The sequence below is a fragment of the Populus nigra genome, chromosome 10, assembly GCF_951802175.1.
Source record: "Populus nigra chromosome 10, ddPopNigr1.1, whole genome shotgun sequence".
Classification (NCBI taxonomy): Eukaryota; Viridiplantae; Streptophyta; class Magnoliopsida; order Malpighiales; family Salicaceae; genus Populus; species Populus nigra.
Genome location: NC_084861.1, coordinates 4,437,045 through 4,452,878, shown reverse-complemented (window position 1 = coordinate 4,452,878; position 15,834 = coordinate 4,437,045). Strand labels below are relative to the sequence as shown.

The 15,834-nt window shown below is 31.0% G+C and overlaps 1 protein-coding gene across 1 annotated transcript; it reads right to left on the bottom strand.

Annotated features, from left to right (window-relative positions):
* Positions 1-1,187, bottom strand: LOC133705907 (probable glutathione S-transferase). The gene is made up of 2 exons (XM_062131346.1): positions 799-1,187; positions 1-536 (listed from the first exon to the last, which is right to left on the bottom strand). Exons 1-2 carry the CDS (start codon positions 1,105-1,107, stop codon positions 186-188), a joined length of 660 nt encoding a protein of 219 aa, XP_061987330.1. The 5' UTR covers positions 1,108-1,187; the 3' UTR covers positions 1-185.
* Positions 1,188-15,834: the final 14,647 nt, after the last annotated feature.

Sequence of the window (15,834 nt, the reverse complement as noted above, 5' to 3'; positions counted from 1 at the left end):
TAAAAGAAATACAACAGTGTTTATACACCAATCCGGAATTAATGCAATAGCTCTGCATCAACCATTATTGAGTGTTCCAGTAGAAAAACAAGCTCAACTACAAGAGAAAAACCATCCATGGAATTATGGAAACGAAAAAGGAGAGACATGCATGGAATATTTCGCATCCAAAAGCATAATATAGGCTACTTGTTCATCATTTTCTCCCTGACACCTTTCATATGGAGTAGCAACTTATCATTGTCGGGAATGTTTTCTTTAATCAGAGGAACTTCAATGAAATTCTGGGCCCAAGCATGCAATCGAGGCAGTGTGCTTGGTTCAAGAAGTTTCACACCCGCTGCTTCTTCAATGGCTGCAAGCCAATAAGCGAAGAGTCCATATGAGATGTCAACTAGATTTATGTTGTCACCACCAAAAAACTTCTTGTCCCCGAGACCTTGCTCTTCTAAGACTCTCAACACTTCCACCACTTCTTTCACTGCCTTCTCTAGCTCTTCTCCACTAGCTCGGAAAAGGGCACCAAAGGCAGCAGTCTAAACAATGAAAGAATTCAATTTACATGCAACAGAACAGAGATAAATGGATAGATATTGGAAGGTGTTTAGCCTTGGGAGAGTAAAAATAAAAGAAGGCAAGTTATGAGAAATTTTTAATTATTATTCCACTTTAAGAACAAGAAGAAGAAAATGTTTTTGGAATCAATTGTTTTTTTCCAGGACTGCTATCAGATCAAATTAAACATTGTGGGCCTCATGAACAGTTACAAAATATATACAAGAAGATGGATCTCGTTACCTTGGTAGCTCCATATTGAATCCAAAACCGAGCCATGGCTCTCTCGTAAGGATCTGTCGGTAGCAATGGATTCTCCGGCCATGTTTCCTCGATGTATTCAAGGATAATAAGAGACTCCGCAATCGGCTTGCCACCATGGACGAATACAGGGATTTGCTTGTAAACTGGGTTATACTTCAATAGCAGTTCACTTTTATTGGCGAGGTCTTCTTCAATATACTCAAACTCCACGCCCTTTAGTTTCAGAGCCCATATAACTCTGTAACTAAAAGGGCTAGCCCAGAAACCATGCAGCTTCACATCTGCCATCGTTCCAATGAGATCAGTATGCAAGGTCTACTGCTGTGCCAAGTCTTCTTATAGCGACTCTTGGCTTGGGCAATAAGTTTTGGATGCAAGAAACATTTTTTTCTATTGCAAGTATTGACTTGACTTGGTCCATAACTTTGATTCCGAATTTTTTTAATTTAACTTGGACATCGTAATTTGCAAGTAATTCTTGATTAATCTCGGATGTGCACATGATGATGAAACGAGATTCATCAAACAAACAAAAAAACAAAGAAAAGAAACAAGATTCATTTCAAACAAATTTAAAGAAATGTTAAAATTAATGAATATCACAATCTGATTAACTTTTAAAAGTTTTTTATTTTTTTAGTTGAAAATATATTAAAATTAATGGATATCGTTGAAAATTCATACTATGAATTTTATTTTATTTTGTTTGTCACGGTGTGCAGTTTATTTTCCTCGCAAGAAACACTGACTACTCTGTAGAAAGTTACATTCTTTGAACGTATTCGTGCCTAGCCTTCGGATTAGGTGGTGGATAAGGACAGACGGAGTCATGAACCTGTCTGGCTTTCGAACTGCGAAGAAATCTCAGTGCCCATCTCCAAGACCTGACATGCCTACCAATATCATGATGTTATTCAATTAAGGAAAGCAGAAATAAACTATCCCTGATTTGACAACCTTTTTCTTTTGTTAACCTCCTGCCAAATAATCCATCGACTATCTGAATTGATCACTAATTAACTATAAAAGTATCAGCTTTTTTAACTTCGAGAATTGTATCAGCTTTTTTTTAACTTCAGAATTGTTAATTTATTTTTAAAAAAGTTATTGGTTTGAATATTATAGATCTCAATATTATTAAAAGTTTAATTAATAATTTTAAAATTTTATAGAATTAATTAAAGTGCATGTAAGTTAAATAAGCACCATATTTACAAAAAAAATCAGCTTTCTAATGTGCTAGAATTATTCTGCACTTCTTTTTAATTTATTGAGTATTGAAGTAGTGTATTTTAGTAATTTTTATTTTGGTATTTAAAATTTTATTTTGTGCAATTCAGTTTTTTCAGATACAAATTAGCTTCCAATTACATATATTTTAAAAAAAGAAAGAGTTGAATTGAAATATAGCAAACTAAAGCGAAAATCTCAGTGACATAAGAGGTAGGTTAAAAGTTTTGTTAAAACATTCATTTTAATTCTTTCATGTTTTTTAGATATCAAGTGACCAATCCTTTAAATTTAAAAACAGCATATTTTGATACCTAACTTTATTTTTCTTTTTTCCAGTCATTTCCTATTGGGAGGCGAGAGAGAGTCGTCAAATTTTGACTTGGATAAAGAAAATGGTCAATGGGAGAGATTCTAACCACCAAAACGATTGATTTTTATGTCAACATATTTCATATAATGAGGGGTTTGTGTTTAGGTGTTTGTTTACCTTGAAAACACCTAAAACAATAAATTTAAGCTCGTGAGGAATTTTTATTTCTGGTGTTTTCGGGTTTTATGGTGGTTTATTGGGTTTTTAAAGATCACGGATTGGTGTAATAAGGTTTCTAGAGTGTTTTCAGTATGTTTTGGATCAAAATAGGTTGAAAATAAGATTTTAGATGAAAAAACAAATGACCTCATTTTTCTAGTCACCATAGTGGTCGGATTCTAGGTTTCGCATGCAATGCATCATCTTTTATATATATACGAGATGACATGCCCGCGCGCTGTCGCGGACTTATAAAACAAATGCACTTTATGGTGTTATAATTGTAAATCAGCGCTAGATAAGTAATAGAAATTAAAGGTATGATGCAGAAAAAAAGGTTGTGTTGGTAATAAAAAAACTTATATAATGAACAAAATAATTTGTAGCAATTTACAGTGTTTTGTGAGAAAAGATACAGTGCTTTCGCCACATGATTTAGCTTTTCAGTTAATAAAAAGCAAAAAAAAATATAAAGCTAAATTCTCTACCAACTTAATATTAAAAAAAAAACCAACAAATATAATTTTGGAAGAAAAAAAACCCAGGAGAAAAAATGTTGCAACAATTGACAATGTTTTGTGAGGAAAACTATAGCGCTATTCCCAATAAAATAAAATAAAAAACTATTTAGAGAAATATTGTAGCAATCCACAGTGTTTTGTGAGAAAAACTACAACGCTTTCCTTATATGATTTAGCTTTATTGTAATTATAATTCTTAACCAACTCAATATTTAAAAAAAATTGGCAAAGATAATTTAAAAAAAAATCATAAAAAAATCACATGGGAAAACACTGCAACAATTCACGGTGTTTTAAAGGAAAAAATTACAAATCTAAATTCTTAATCAGCTCAATATTAAAAAAAAATTAACAGAGATAATTTTAGAAAAAAAAACAAAACAAACACCAAAAAAAGAAAAAAAATCATGTTGAAAACACTGTAGCAATTCATAGTGTTTTGTGATGAAAGGTAAAGTGCTTCCCCACATGATTTAGCCTTATTTGTAATGACTTATAATTGTAATTCACAAACAACTCAATATTAAAAAAATAAAATTAAAAAAGATAATTTGAAAAAAATTATAATAAAAAAAAAAACATGCGGAGAGACAATGTAGCAATCCACAATGTTTTATGAATAAAGCTACAATGCTTTCCCCACATGATTAAGCTTTATCACAAAATTAAATTTTAACCAACTCAATATTAAAAAAAATTAAATCGACGAAAATAATTTTGGAAAAAAATATTACAAAAAAAGAAAACACAAAAGAAACTGGAAAAAAACCGTGTGAGGAAAAACTGTATCAATCCATAATGTTTTGTGAGGAAAAACTTGTATTTACTTGTAATTGCAATTCTTAACCAGCTTAATATTTAAAAAATAAAATTGACAAAGATAATTTTAGGGGAAAACATAAAAAAAACTATGTCGAAAAAAACACTGTAGCAGTCAACAGTAATTTTCGAGGAAAGTTACAGTACTTTCCTCCTATATTGTAACTGTAATTTTTAACCAGCTCAATATTAAAAAAAAAAAGATAATTTCAAAGAAAATCATAAAAAAAACCATGCGAAGAAACACTGTAGCAATCAACAATGTTTTAAAAAAAAATTACAAAACTAAATTCTCAATCAACTCCATATTAAAAAAATCGACAAATATAATTTTAAAAGATAAAGAAATAAAATAGAAAAACTATGTGAAAACACATCGCAGTAATCCACAGTATTTTAAAGAAAAAAATTACAAAGCGAAAATTTTAACTAGGTCAATATTTAAAAAGTAAAATCAACAAAAATAATTTTAGGAAAAATAAAAAAAATAAATGAAAAAAAAGAAAAAATAGGAAAGTTGAAAAAAAAATAATTTTGAAAAAAAATGAAAATAAAAAAGAAAGAAGGGTAAAGTTACAAAAAATGAAAGTGGAGGAAAGCTATATGGATTACAGTTGTAATCCACAGTGCTTTGTGTGTGGGGGAACAATGATTTCCCCACACCATTATATATATATATATATATATATATATATATATATATATATATATATATATATATATATATATATATAAAATTGGAGCGGACAATGCGTCGTTCGCCTCATTAAACTTTTTTTAAAATAAAGGCCTGCGCGCGGGGCACTGCTTTACTAGGCCATGCGTTAGGCCTGTCCTGGTTCCTTTTTTTATTTTTAGTTTTTTAAAAATAGTACATTATTCGTTTATATATTTTTTCAAATAAATTTTGGGTTTATGTTTTAAGAAGATTGCAATTATTTTAAAATGATATTGGGTGCGTTTAATTTTTAGAGAGGTGGATATGATTTATTTGTGGTTTTTTCTTAATTTTATATAGATTAAATTTGTTTTTTTTTTAATATGATTTTTTTATAAGATTTTTTTTACGTGTAGCTTTTTATTTTTTTTATAATTATTGTTCAGTAAATTTTATGTGTGTGTCGGTTTCTATTATAAATTTTATGTGTTTTTCTTTTACAAATTTATTTTGATAAAGGAATTCATTAGATATAACCAGATAAATTACTCTTATTGTAATTTTAGATATCTTGATTTTTACTTTTAGCTTGGTTTTCTCAAATTCATTTTTGTCCATTGTTGATGATTTTTTTTCATTGCTTTACATAATAGTTACTGGATTATTAAATTAGATGTATGCATAAGTTATTTGATTTACACCTATAAGTTTTTTTAGCATAAAAAAAACACGTTGAAGAACTCTGTATATTCAATTTTATTTATGTTTTAATGTTCAAGATTTGATGTTTATTCTTATGATTTTTTATTTTTTATATTTGAATTTTTTATGAAAGTTTCATTATTTTTAGTTTTATTATTCAGTCAAAGTTTATAATATATTATTTTTTTGCCTTTTTATCTATGTTATTTTGATTTTTGTTCTTTTATTAATGTTTTGATTTTCTTTAATTTAGCTCTCAAAACTAAAATCCGTGGTTGCCTTTTGATTTATTTTTATTACAATTTTAACACTCATTGTTTTTATTTTGGATTTTTTAAGTTGTTTTTATGTTGTGACTCTAACCCTTGTGATTTTTTCATATACAGTGTTTTTAATCTTGTAACCCGGGTCATGGTTTAAAAAGTTAGTAGTGATTAACTTTTTTTGTTTTATTTTTTTATATTCATATTTTTTTATTTTTTTCTATGAAATTATTTTATTCTCATTTAATTTTTATTTTCTTAACAAATAAAATCATTGAGATATTTTTGGAATATTGTGAAGATATATATATATATATATATATATATATATATATATATATTTTTGATTATCGTGGGGGTCCGGGCCAACTTGCGCGCACCTCGACTAATCCCACGGGCCCTGAAGTTAACGACCATGTAAGCCTCCAGTGGCCATCATATGAGCAGCCACAGGGTTTGAACCTGAGACCTAAGAGGGAGCAAACCCTTTAGTCCCAAGCTCTTACCACTAGGCCACCACCTAGATGTGAAGATATATCTTAATAATATTGGTAAGTGTTCATTTTTTACATTGAATTGTTATTTTTTTTATTTGTTGTTGATATTTTATTTTCTAATAATATTATTAAATTAAAGAGTTTATTAAACTGATAAGCCAAGTATTTAAATATTATTATTTTTGTTTATTTTTATTTTATTTTTGTCATACGATCAAAACAAAATAAAATTGACGACGACTTTAGTTTTTAGTGCCCAGATAACCCGCTGGCTGAATGGGCTTGGACTCAACCCGAAGAACTTCACATCTACCATACTGATAACTGAACTGTGACTTGTGTTCGGCTAAGGGGGCTTTAAATTATTCATTGCAGACTTTTCTTTTCCTTCTCTCTTTTTATTGCAGACTCTGTCCAAATAAATGGAAAATTAGAAGAGGAAGAATCAAAGTCAGGCTGCATGATTTGACGAAGGTTTTTTCCTGCCCCCTCTTATCCATGTCCGCCTCTGTTCAAGCTGAGATTGCCCTTGAAAATCCTAACTAAGATGCACAAATAGGAAAACTCAATTCCATGGCGCTTGAATTTACTCACTGGTCTTTCCAACAGACAAGGAGAAATTGAAAAACAAATAACAATGATCACAAGTTTTATGGATATCACCAAAATGATCTAACATCACTGGATATTCTAAGCTTGCAGTCTGATTAAAATTTATTGACTCCACAACATAAAAGGTCTTGCTTAGATAACCCTGGTCAGGAGAAAAATCCATCCAGCGTTCTCTTGGTCCATACATGAATTTTGGCTAAATGTTTATACGAAATTCACATACAAATTCATGAGCACTGTTATTCTATTCTGGGTGTCCCATTCACAGCAGACCCCTCCCCGTCCAACCAAAATTAATGCCCTTCTGGTCCTTCCGTTTACCTTTCTTGGCTGTCAAGAGGCGTGGCAAAGAAGATCAGCATCGATACCGTCATGCATGGCGTATATCAAAACAGCAACGTCCAGGAGAGAGAGACTCCGCAATTGATTCTCCGGCCATGTTTCCTCGATGTATTCAAGGATAACAAGAGACTCCGCAATTGGCTTGCCACCATGGACGAGTACAGGGATTTTCTTGTAAACTGGGTTATACTTCAACAGCAGTTCACTTTTATTGGCGAGGTCTTCTTCAATATGCTCAAACTCCACGCCCTTTAGTTTCAGAGCCCATATAACTCTGTAACAAAAAGGGCTAGCCCAGAAACCATGCAGCTTCACATCTGTCATCGTTCCAATGAGATCAGTATGCAAGGTCTCCTGCTGTGCCAAGTCTTCTTATAGCGACTTTTGGCTTGGGCAATAAGTTCGAGTTTGAAAATTTGCAGTCTAATTAAAATTTATTGACTCCACAACAAAAAGGTATTTGCTTAGATAACCCTGGTCAGGAGAAAAATCCATCCAGCGTTCTCTTGGTCCATCCATGAATTTTGGTTAAATGTTTACATGAAATTCACATACAAATTCATGAGCACTGTTATTCTATTCTGGGTGTCCCATTCACAGCAGACCCCTCCCCGTCCAACCAAAATTAATGCCCTTCTGGTTCTTCCGTTTACCTTTCTTGGCTGTCAAGAGGCGTGGCAAAGAAGATTAGCATCGATACCGTCGTGCATGGCGTATATCAAAACAGCAACGTCCAGGAGATGATTAGTATTATTCCTCTGTTTTTTTTTTATATGAACTTCCAATGAAGATGAACCCAGCTTCGAGCCCTACTTTTATTGACTTGGCCACTTTTGTGCTTGTAGACTAAACCGATGATGAGTTTCTTCACGTATGTTGGAGAGCAACAGGAAAAGGCAATAAACGACAACCTCCAGACCTTGAGAATCATAGAAGAGCATGGACTAGGAGAGCAAAAATTTCTTAGTGGAGACAGAATTGGACTTGCAGATATTGCCTTGGGATGGATCATTCATACATTAGCAGCTATGGAGGAGATTGTTGGCGTCAAGTTTGTTCAAGCTGATACATTTCCTCTCTTGCATGCGTGGATGAAGAATTTTAGGGAAATTCCCGTAATTAAAGACAATCTCCCGAATCATGATCAAATCTTGGACTACTTCAAAGGAAGGAGAGAGATGTTCGTCAAATCACCTCATGCTTGCCACCATCACCATTAGATAAGACAGCTGCCTGCAAGTTGTTTACTCAGACAATCACCTTCAAAATCTTTGATATATTGCAAGAAAAAGGTTGTGAAATCAGGGATAGTTTATTTCTGCTTTTCTTAATTCAATAACATTATGGGAACTGAGATTTCTTGGAAAGTCAGATAGGTTCATGACTGGCGTGTCTTCTCCATTCGAGCCAACTTCACACATGATTCGTTTTTTGAGCCAACCCCACCATGCTAGGAGTCAATTTTTTGTTCTGGCATTAGGAATAATACTAATAATTTCGCTGTTTCCAGAAATAAAAGGTGCTGCTTTTCTATTTTTACATTTAACATGGATATCCGATCAATTTATATATTTTTCAACTAATTTCACTACTTTCAAAATTACCAACTCTAAAATTAATAATTATATAAGATTTCAATCAACCTAATAAATCTAAAATTTGTGGAACAAATGCTGCCTTTTGTTTTTTGTCCTATAAAGATAGTACCGACAGGCTGCCATAATTGTCTTGTTTGTTTGTTGAATTTAATTGTCCTTGTAAAGGAAGATCTAGATCTCTGAGTTCTTTGACCCTCATACTTTTCGTGGTTGATTGACACTGGATTACCAATCCAAGGCTAGGCATGAATACGTTCAAAGAACGTAACTTTCTACAGACTAGTCAAATGTTTCTTGCAAGGAAAATAAACTGCACACCGTGACAAAAAAAAAAAAAAACAAGTTCATAGCATGAATTTTCAACGATATTCATTAATTTTAACATATTTTCAAAAAAAAAATAATAAAAAAACTCTGAAAAGTTAATCAGATTGTGATATTCATTGACTTTAACATATCTTCAAATTTATTTGAAACGAATCTTGTTTCTTTTCTTTGTTTTTTTTTTTTGATGAATTTCATTTCATCATTACTAGTTAAATGCTTGGGATATGTGATGGGTTTACTTTTTATTTTTATAAAAACTACTGTAAAAATTTATAATATAAAAAATAATATTTTTTTAATATTAATAATAATATTTTTTAAAATTTATTAATTATAATAAAAATAATAATATTTATAACACAAATAATACTATTTTTGATATGAACACTTCATTATAAGAGAAAAAATAATATTTATAACACACATTATTATATTAACAGAAGTGGTTGGGTGCGTACGTGTCTATACCCAACTTAGAGGTGGGCGTGGAAGTGTCGAAACCCAACTTGGATTTGGGCGTGGCTGTGTGTCCCAATCCCAAGTTGGGCGTGGACGCGTCTAAACCCAACATGGGGTCAGGCGTGGACGCGTCTATATCCAACTTGGGTTTTGGCGTGGCTATGTCTAGCCCGACTTGGGTATGAGTGTGGACGCGTCCAGACCCACCATCATGCTGGGCGTGGACACGCCCATACTTGGGTTTTGGCGTGGCTGTGTCCAGCCCCACTTGGGAATGGGCGTGGATGCGTCCAGTAGGGGTGATCATTTTCGGTTCGATTCGGTTTTTATTAAAAAAAAATAACCAAATCGATTTTTTAAAAAAAACCGAAACCGAACCGAAACCAGGTCAAACCGACCGGTTTCGGTTTGGTTTTTTAGGGAAAAAACCGGTTCAAACCGGTTTGGCTCGGTTTTTTCGGTTTGGCTCGGGTTTTTTTCGATTTTTTTCGGTTCGGTTCGGTTTTTTCAGTTTTTTACTTATAAAACCAAAACCGAACCGAACCGTCAGGTTTTTTAAAAATTTTAATCGGTTTAATTAATTTTTTTCGGTTATTTTTTCTCCAGTTTTCTCGGTTTAATCGGTTTTTTGGTTTTTTTGCTCACCCCCAGCATCCAGGCCCAACATCGGGTTGGGCGTGAACGTGCCCATAATTTTAATGATAATAAAAATAAAAATAATTAAAACACAAATAATATTTTTTCTAATATTAATACTCTTAATCATAATCAAAACACAAATAATACTATTTGTAATATTAATACTCCTAATCATAGTAAAAAAATAATAATTAAAACACAAATAATACTATTTCTAATATTAATACTCCTAATCATAATAAAAATAAAAATAATTATAACACAAATAATACTATTTCTAATATTAATACTCTTAATCATAATAAAAATAAAAATAATTATAACACAAATAATACTATTTCTAATATTAATTCTCTTAATCATAAAAAAATCGGATACTATTTTTAATATTAATACTCTTAATCATCATAAAAATAAAAATAATCAAAACACAAATAATACTATTTGTAATATTAATACTCTTAATCATAATAAAAATAAAAATGATAATATTTTTAATATTCATACAGTTAATTATAATAAAAATAATAATATTTATAACATAAATAATTATATTAAGAATTTCAAGGATGATTACAACACAAATAATAATATTTTTTTATATCAATACTTCGGGTTATAATAAAAATAATAATATTTATAACACAAATAATAATATTTTTTTATATCAATACTTCGGGTTATAATAAAAGTAATAATATTTATAACAAAAAGAATAATATTTTTGATATGAACACTTTGAATTATAAGAGAAAAAAATAATATTTATAACACATGTTATTATATAAACACACATGTGGTAGGCGCGCGGACGCGTCCATACTTGAGTGTCAAGTGGCAGCGGGACGGCTATAGGCAATCAGGCCGTTTGCCAAGACCCAAGCGCCACCCAAGCGCCAGGTGGCACTTGGGTCTGCTCCTCGCATTGAAGCCGCCTAAGCGCTAGGTGGCGCTCTGGTGTGCCCAAGAGTCACGTGGCACATGGGTCATGGCAAATGACCCTATTATATTATCTTGGGTCTGAGGCAGGACCCGATTGTCTTAGGTTTGGCATCATATACCCAACTCAATGGGTTTGATGTGACCCAATTCTATTGAGTCCTGATGAAGGATTTTAAATATTTTAATTTTTACTATAATTAAAAGTATTACTATGAAAAATAGTATTATTTGTGATATAAATATTTTAATTTTTATTATAATTAAAAGTATTAATATCAAAAATATTTTTATTTGTATAATGAATTGTATTTGCGTTAAAAAAATATTATTATTGTTATTAAAATTTAAAATATTTGTATAAAAAATAATATTATTTGTGATATAAATAATATTATTTTATTTATAATTAATAGTGTGAATACTAAAAATATTATTAGTTATGGTATAAATAACACTATTTTTATTATAAGTAATAATATTATAATAACAATGGAAAGCGCCACGTGGTGATTAGGCTGCCCTTACGCCACGTGGCAGTTGGGTTGTCATAACCAATCGAGCTTTTTGTCAAAACCCGAGCGCTAGGTGGCGTTTGGGTTCGCCCCTTGCATTGGAGTCGCCTAAGGGCCAGGTGGCGCTCGGGTTTTTCCAAGCGCCACGTGGCTCTAAGGATTCCATAGCCAATCCGGTCTTTTGCCAGGACCCGAGCGCCAAGTAGCGCTCGGGTTTGCCCTGTGCAAAGGCAGGGCCACCCATGAGCCATGTGGTGCTTGGTTTGCCCCACGCAAGGGCCGGGCACCCTCAGCACCAGCTATTTTTGCGTGGGTAGTGACAGCGCTAGGTGCCTGCTCTCCATGGCTTGCAACCTCACCGCAACCTGTGGTGACAATTTTCTCCCCAAGCATCCCTTTAATGCCGAATGCACCACAGCGAAAAAAGACAACCCCATCCTTCCCCCACTACTCTTGCAACTCATTGTGGCAAGGGTTGGGTTGCCATTACACTGCTCCAATCCACAGTGCTCTGTGTCTAGGTAAACAATAACATAAGCATTGACCCATTTAGTATATTGTTAATGTGCATATCCGAGATTATTCAAGAATTACTTGCAAATTACGATGTCCAAGTTAAATTAAAAAAAATGGAATCAAAGTTAAGGATCAAGTCAATACTTGCAATAGAAAAAAACAGGGAATTTTAATATTATAATTTTTAACCAGCTCAATATTAAAAATAATAAATACAATAAATACAACTTTAAAAAAGAATCATAACAAAAAAAAATCACGTGGGGGAATACTGTAGCAATCTAGAATGTTTCAAAGAAAAAAGCTACGAAGCGAAATTCTCAACCAACTCAATATGAGAAAAATAAAATCGACAAAAACAATTCTAGAAAAAAAATCATAAAAAAAGAAAAAAAAACCATGCGGGGAAACACTGTAGCAATCCACAGTGTTTTAAAGGAAAAAACTACAAAGCTAAATTCTCACAGCTCAATATTAAAAAAATATCACAAAAAAAACAATTTTGATAAAGATAATTTTAAAAAATATCACAAAAAAAAACAAAAGAAAAAAAACCATGCAAGGAAACACTGTAGCAATCTATAGTGTTTCATGAGGAAATCTACAATTGTAATTTTCAACCAACTTAATATTAAAAATAATAAAATTGATAAAGACAATTTTGAAAAAAATCATAACAAAAATAATCATGTGCGGAAAAATTATAGCAATCAACGATGTTTTAAGGAAAAAAAACAAGAAAGCTAAATTTTCAACCAGCTCAGTATGAAAAAATAAAATTTGATAAAGATAATTTTAAAAAAAAAATCGATTCAAAAAAACATGTGGGAAAACACTGTAGCAAGGCAAAAATCACATGGGGAAACAATGTAGCAATCCACAGTGTTTTAAAAAACCACAAAGCTAAAATTTCAATTAGCTCAATATGAAAAAAAAATCGACAAAAATAATTATGAAAAAAAAATCATTAAAAAAACAATACGGGAAAACACTGCAGGCTGTAGTAATCCATAGTGTTTTAAAAAAAAAAATTAAATTCTCAATCAGCTCAATAGTAAAAAAAATAAAATTGACAAAAAAATTTTTGAAAAAAAAAGCCAAAAAAAAGAAAATAAAACAAAAAAAGAAGAAGACAATTTTGGAAAAAAAAAATTATAAAAAAAAATATATGGGGAAAGCTAAAGCTCAATTCTTAACTAGCTCAACATTGAAAAAATAAATTCGATAAAAATAATTAAAAAAAACATGTGGGGAAATACTGCAGCAAAACAAAACCATGTTGGGGAAACACTATAACAATTCATAATGTTATTTTTGAAAAAACTATGAAGCTAAATTCTCAACCAGCTCAATATAAAAAAATAAAATCGACAAAGATCAGTTTGAAAAAAAAAAGAAAAAAATCATAAAAAGAAAGAAAAAAACCATGTAGAGAAATATTATAGTAATCCACAATGTTTGAAAGAAGAAAACTACATAGCTAAATTTTCAACCACTTCAATGTTTAAAAAAATTAGCAAAGATAATTTTGAAAAAAAAACTAAAAAAAACTAAAAAAAGAACAAGAAGTCAATTTTTTTTAAAAAAAGAAGAAAAAAAACATGTAAAAAAAAGAAATAAAAGCAAAAAAAAAAACATGTGGAGAAAGCTAGAGTGCTTCCCCACGGGTTATATATATATATATATATATATATATATATATATATTTTAAAAGAAATAAATCATAAAAAAAGAAAAAAACCGTGTAGAGAAATATTGTAGTAATTCACAATATTTGAAAAAAAAACTATATAGCTAAATTCTCAACCACTTCAATATTTAAAAAAATTAGCAAAGATAATTTTAAAAAATACTAAAATTTTTTTTAAAAAAACAAGAAGTCAATTTGGAAAAAAAAAAGAGAGAAAAAAACATGTAAAAAAAAAGGAACAAAAGCCAAAAAAAAGAAGAACAAGAAGTCAATTTAAAAAAAAAAGAAAAAAAACATGTAAAAAAAAAGAATAAAAGTAAAAAAAAAAAAACACGTGGGGAAAGCTAGAGTGCTTCCCCACACGTTTTATATTTTTTTTTTAAAAAAATAAATTATAAAAAAAAAGAAAAAAACCGTGTAGAGAAATATTGTAGTAAGTCATAATGTTTGAAAAAAAAACTACATAACTAAATTCTCAACCACTTCAATATTTTAAAAAATTAGCAAAGATAATTTTGAAAAAAAACTAAAAAAATTAAAAAAAAAAACAAGAAGTCAATTTAGAAAAAAAAAGAAGAAAAAAAACATGTAAAAAAAAAGGAACAAAAGCCAAAAAAAAAAAAAACATATGGCCCCCCAATGTTTCTTGCATCCAAAACTTTCAAACTCGAACTTATTGCCCAAGCCAATAAATATAGCCAATCAGGCCAAGGGATTTGTATGGTGACTGTTCTTTACCTGCCATAGTTATTTATAGTGCTGATTTAATGAAAGAGTCTTGCTTGGGCAATGGGCAGTGCACATTTGCTATTGGGGGCAGCTGGGAATGCATTTCATACGGTATTTTTAAAAAAGTTAATTTTTTATATTTTTATATAATTTTGATGATATAAAATTAAATAAATTTTTTTAAAATAAAAAAATATTATTTTAATACAACACAAACAGACTTCCGACCATCAATATTCTTTTGCCTTTGCTTTTGTGTGATGGGTCAGCAAATTCAGAAGAATTTGGTTAATGAAAGGGATATACCTCGAAAAGGAGTTTTTCTTCCTCCATTATTGATATATTTGCTTACATAATCATATTCACTTCAATTCTCTGTCGAAAGAAGACTTGACTATGGAGATAAGAAATGCGATGCATGTTCTTTCTTTTCTATAGAAGTTTCTCAGCAATTTCTCACAATTTGAGATTTACTTCATGTTTTTCTGGGTTAAATAAGCATTATTAATGTTAATAATGTTGACCATACATATCATCTCCTGGACGTTGCTGTTTTGATATACGCCATGCATGACGGTATCGATGCTGATCTTCTTTGCCACGCCTCTTGACAGCCAAGAAAGGTAAACGGAAGGACCAGAAGGGCATTAATTTTGGTTGGACGGGGAGGGGTCTGCTGTGAATGGGACACCCAGAATAGAATAACAGTGCTCATGAATTTGTATGTGAATTTCGTATAAACATTTAGCCAAAATTCATGTATGGACCAAGAGAACGCTGGATGGATTTTTCTCCTGACCAGGGTTATCTAAGCAAGACCTTTTATGTTGTGGAGTCAATAAATTTTAATCAGACTGCAAGCTTAGAATATCCAGTGATGTTAGATCATTTTGGTGATATCCATAAAACTTGTGATCATTGTTATTTGTTTTTCAATTTCTCCTTGTCTGTTGGAAAGACCAGTGAGTAAATTCAAGCGCCATGGAATTGAGTTTTCCTATTTGTGCATCTTAGTTAGGATTTTCAAGGGCAATCTCAGCTTGAACAGAGGCGGACATGGATAAGAGGGGGCAGGAAAAAACCTTCGTCAAATCATGCAGCCTGACTTTGATTCTTCCTCTTCTAATTTTCCATTTATTTGGACAGAGTCTGCAATAAAAAGAGAGAAGGAAAAGAAAAGTCTGCAATGAATAATTTAAAGCCCCCTTAGCCGAACACAAGTCACAGTTCAGTTATCAGTATGGTAGATGTGAAGTTCTTCGGGTTGAGTCCAAGCCCATTCAGCCAGCGGGTTATCTGGGCACTAAAAACTAAAGTCGTCGTCAATTTTATTTTGTTTTGATCGTATGACAAAAATAAAATAAAAATAAACAAAAATAATAATATTTAAATACTTGGCTTATCAGTTTAATAAACTCTTTAATTTA

Bases quoted from the DNA above. Each gene is read 5' to 3' on its own strand.
- LOC133705907 (XM_062131346.1), bottom strand. From the start codon at position 1,107: ATGGCAGATGTGAAGCTGCATGGTTTCTGGGCTAGCCCTTTTAGTTAC. The intron at 537-798 runs GTAACGAGATCC...TTCATTGTTTAG, and splicing joins TTCAATATGGAGCTACCAAG to ACTGCTGCCTTTGGTGCCCT.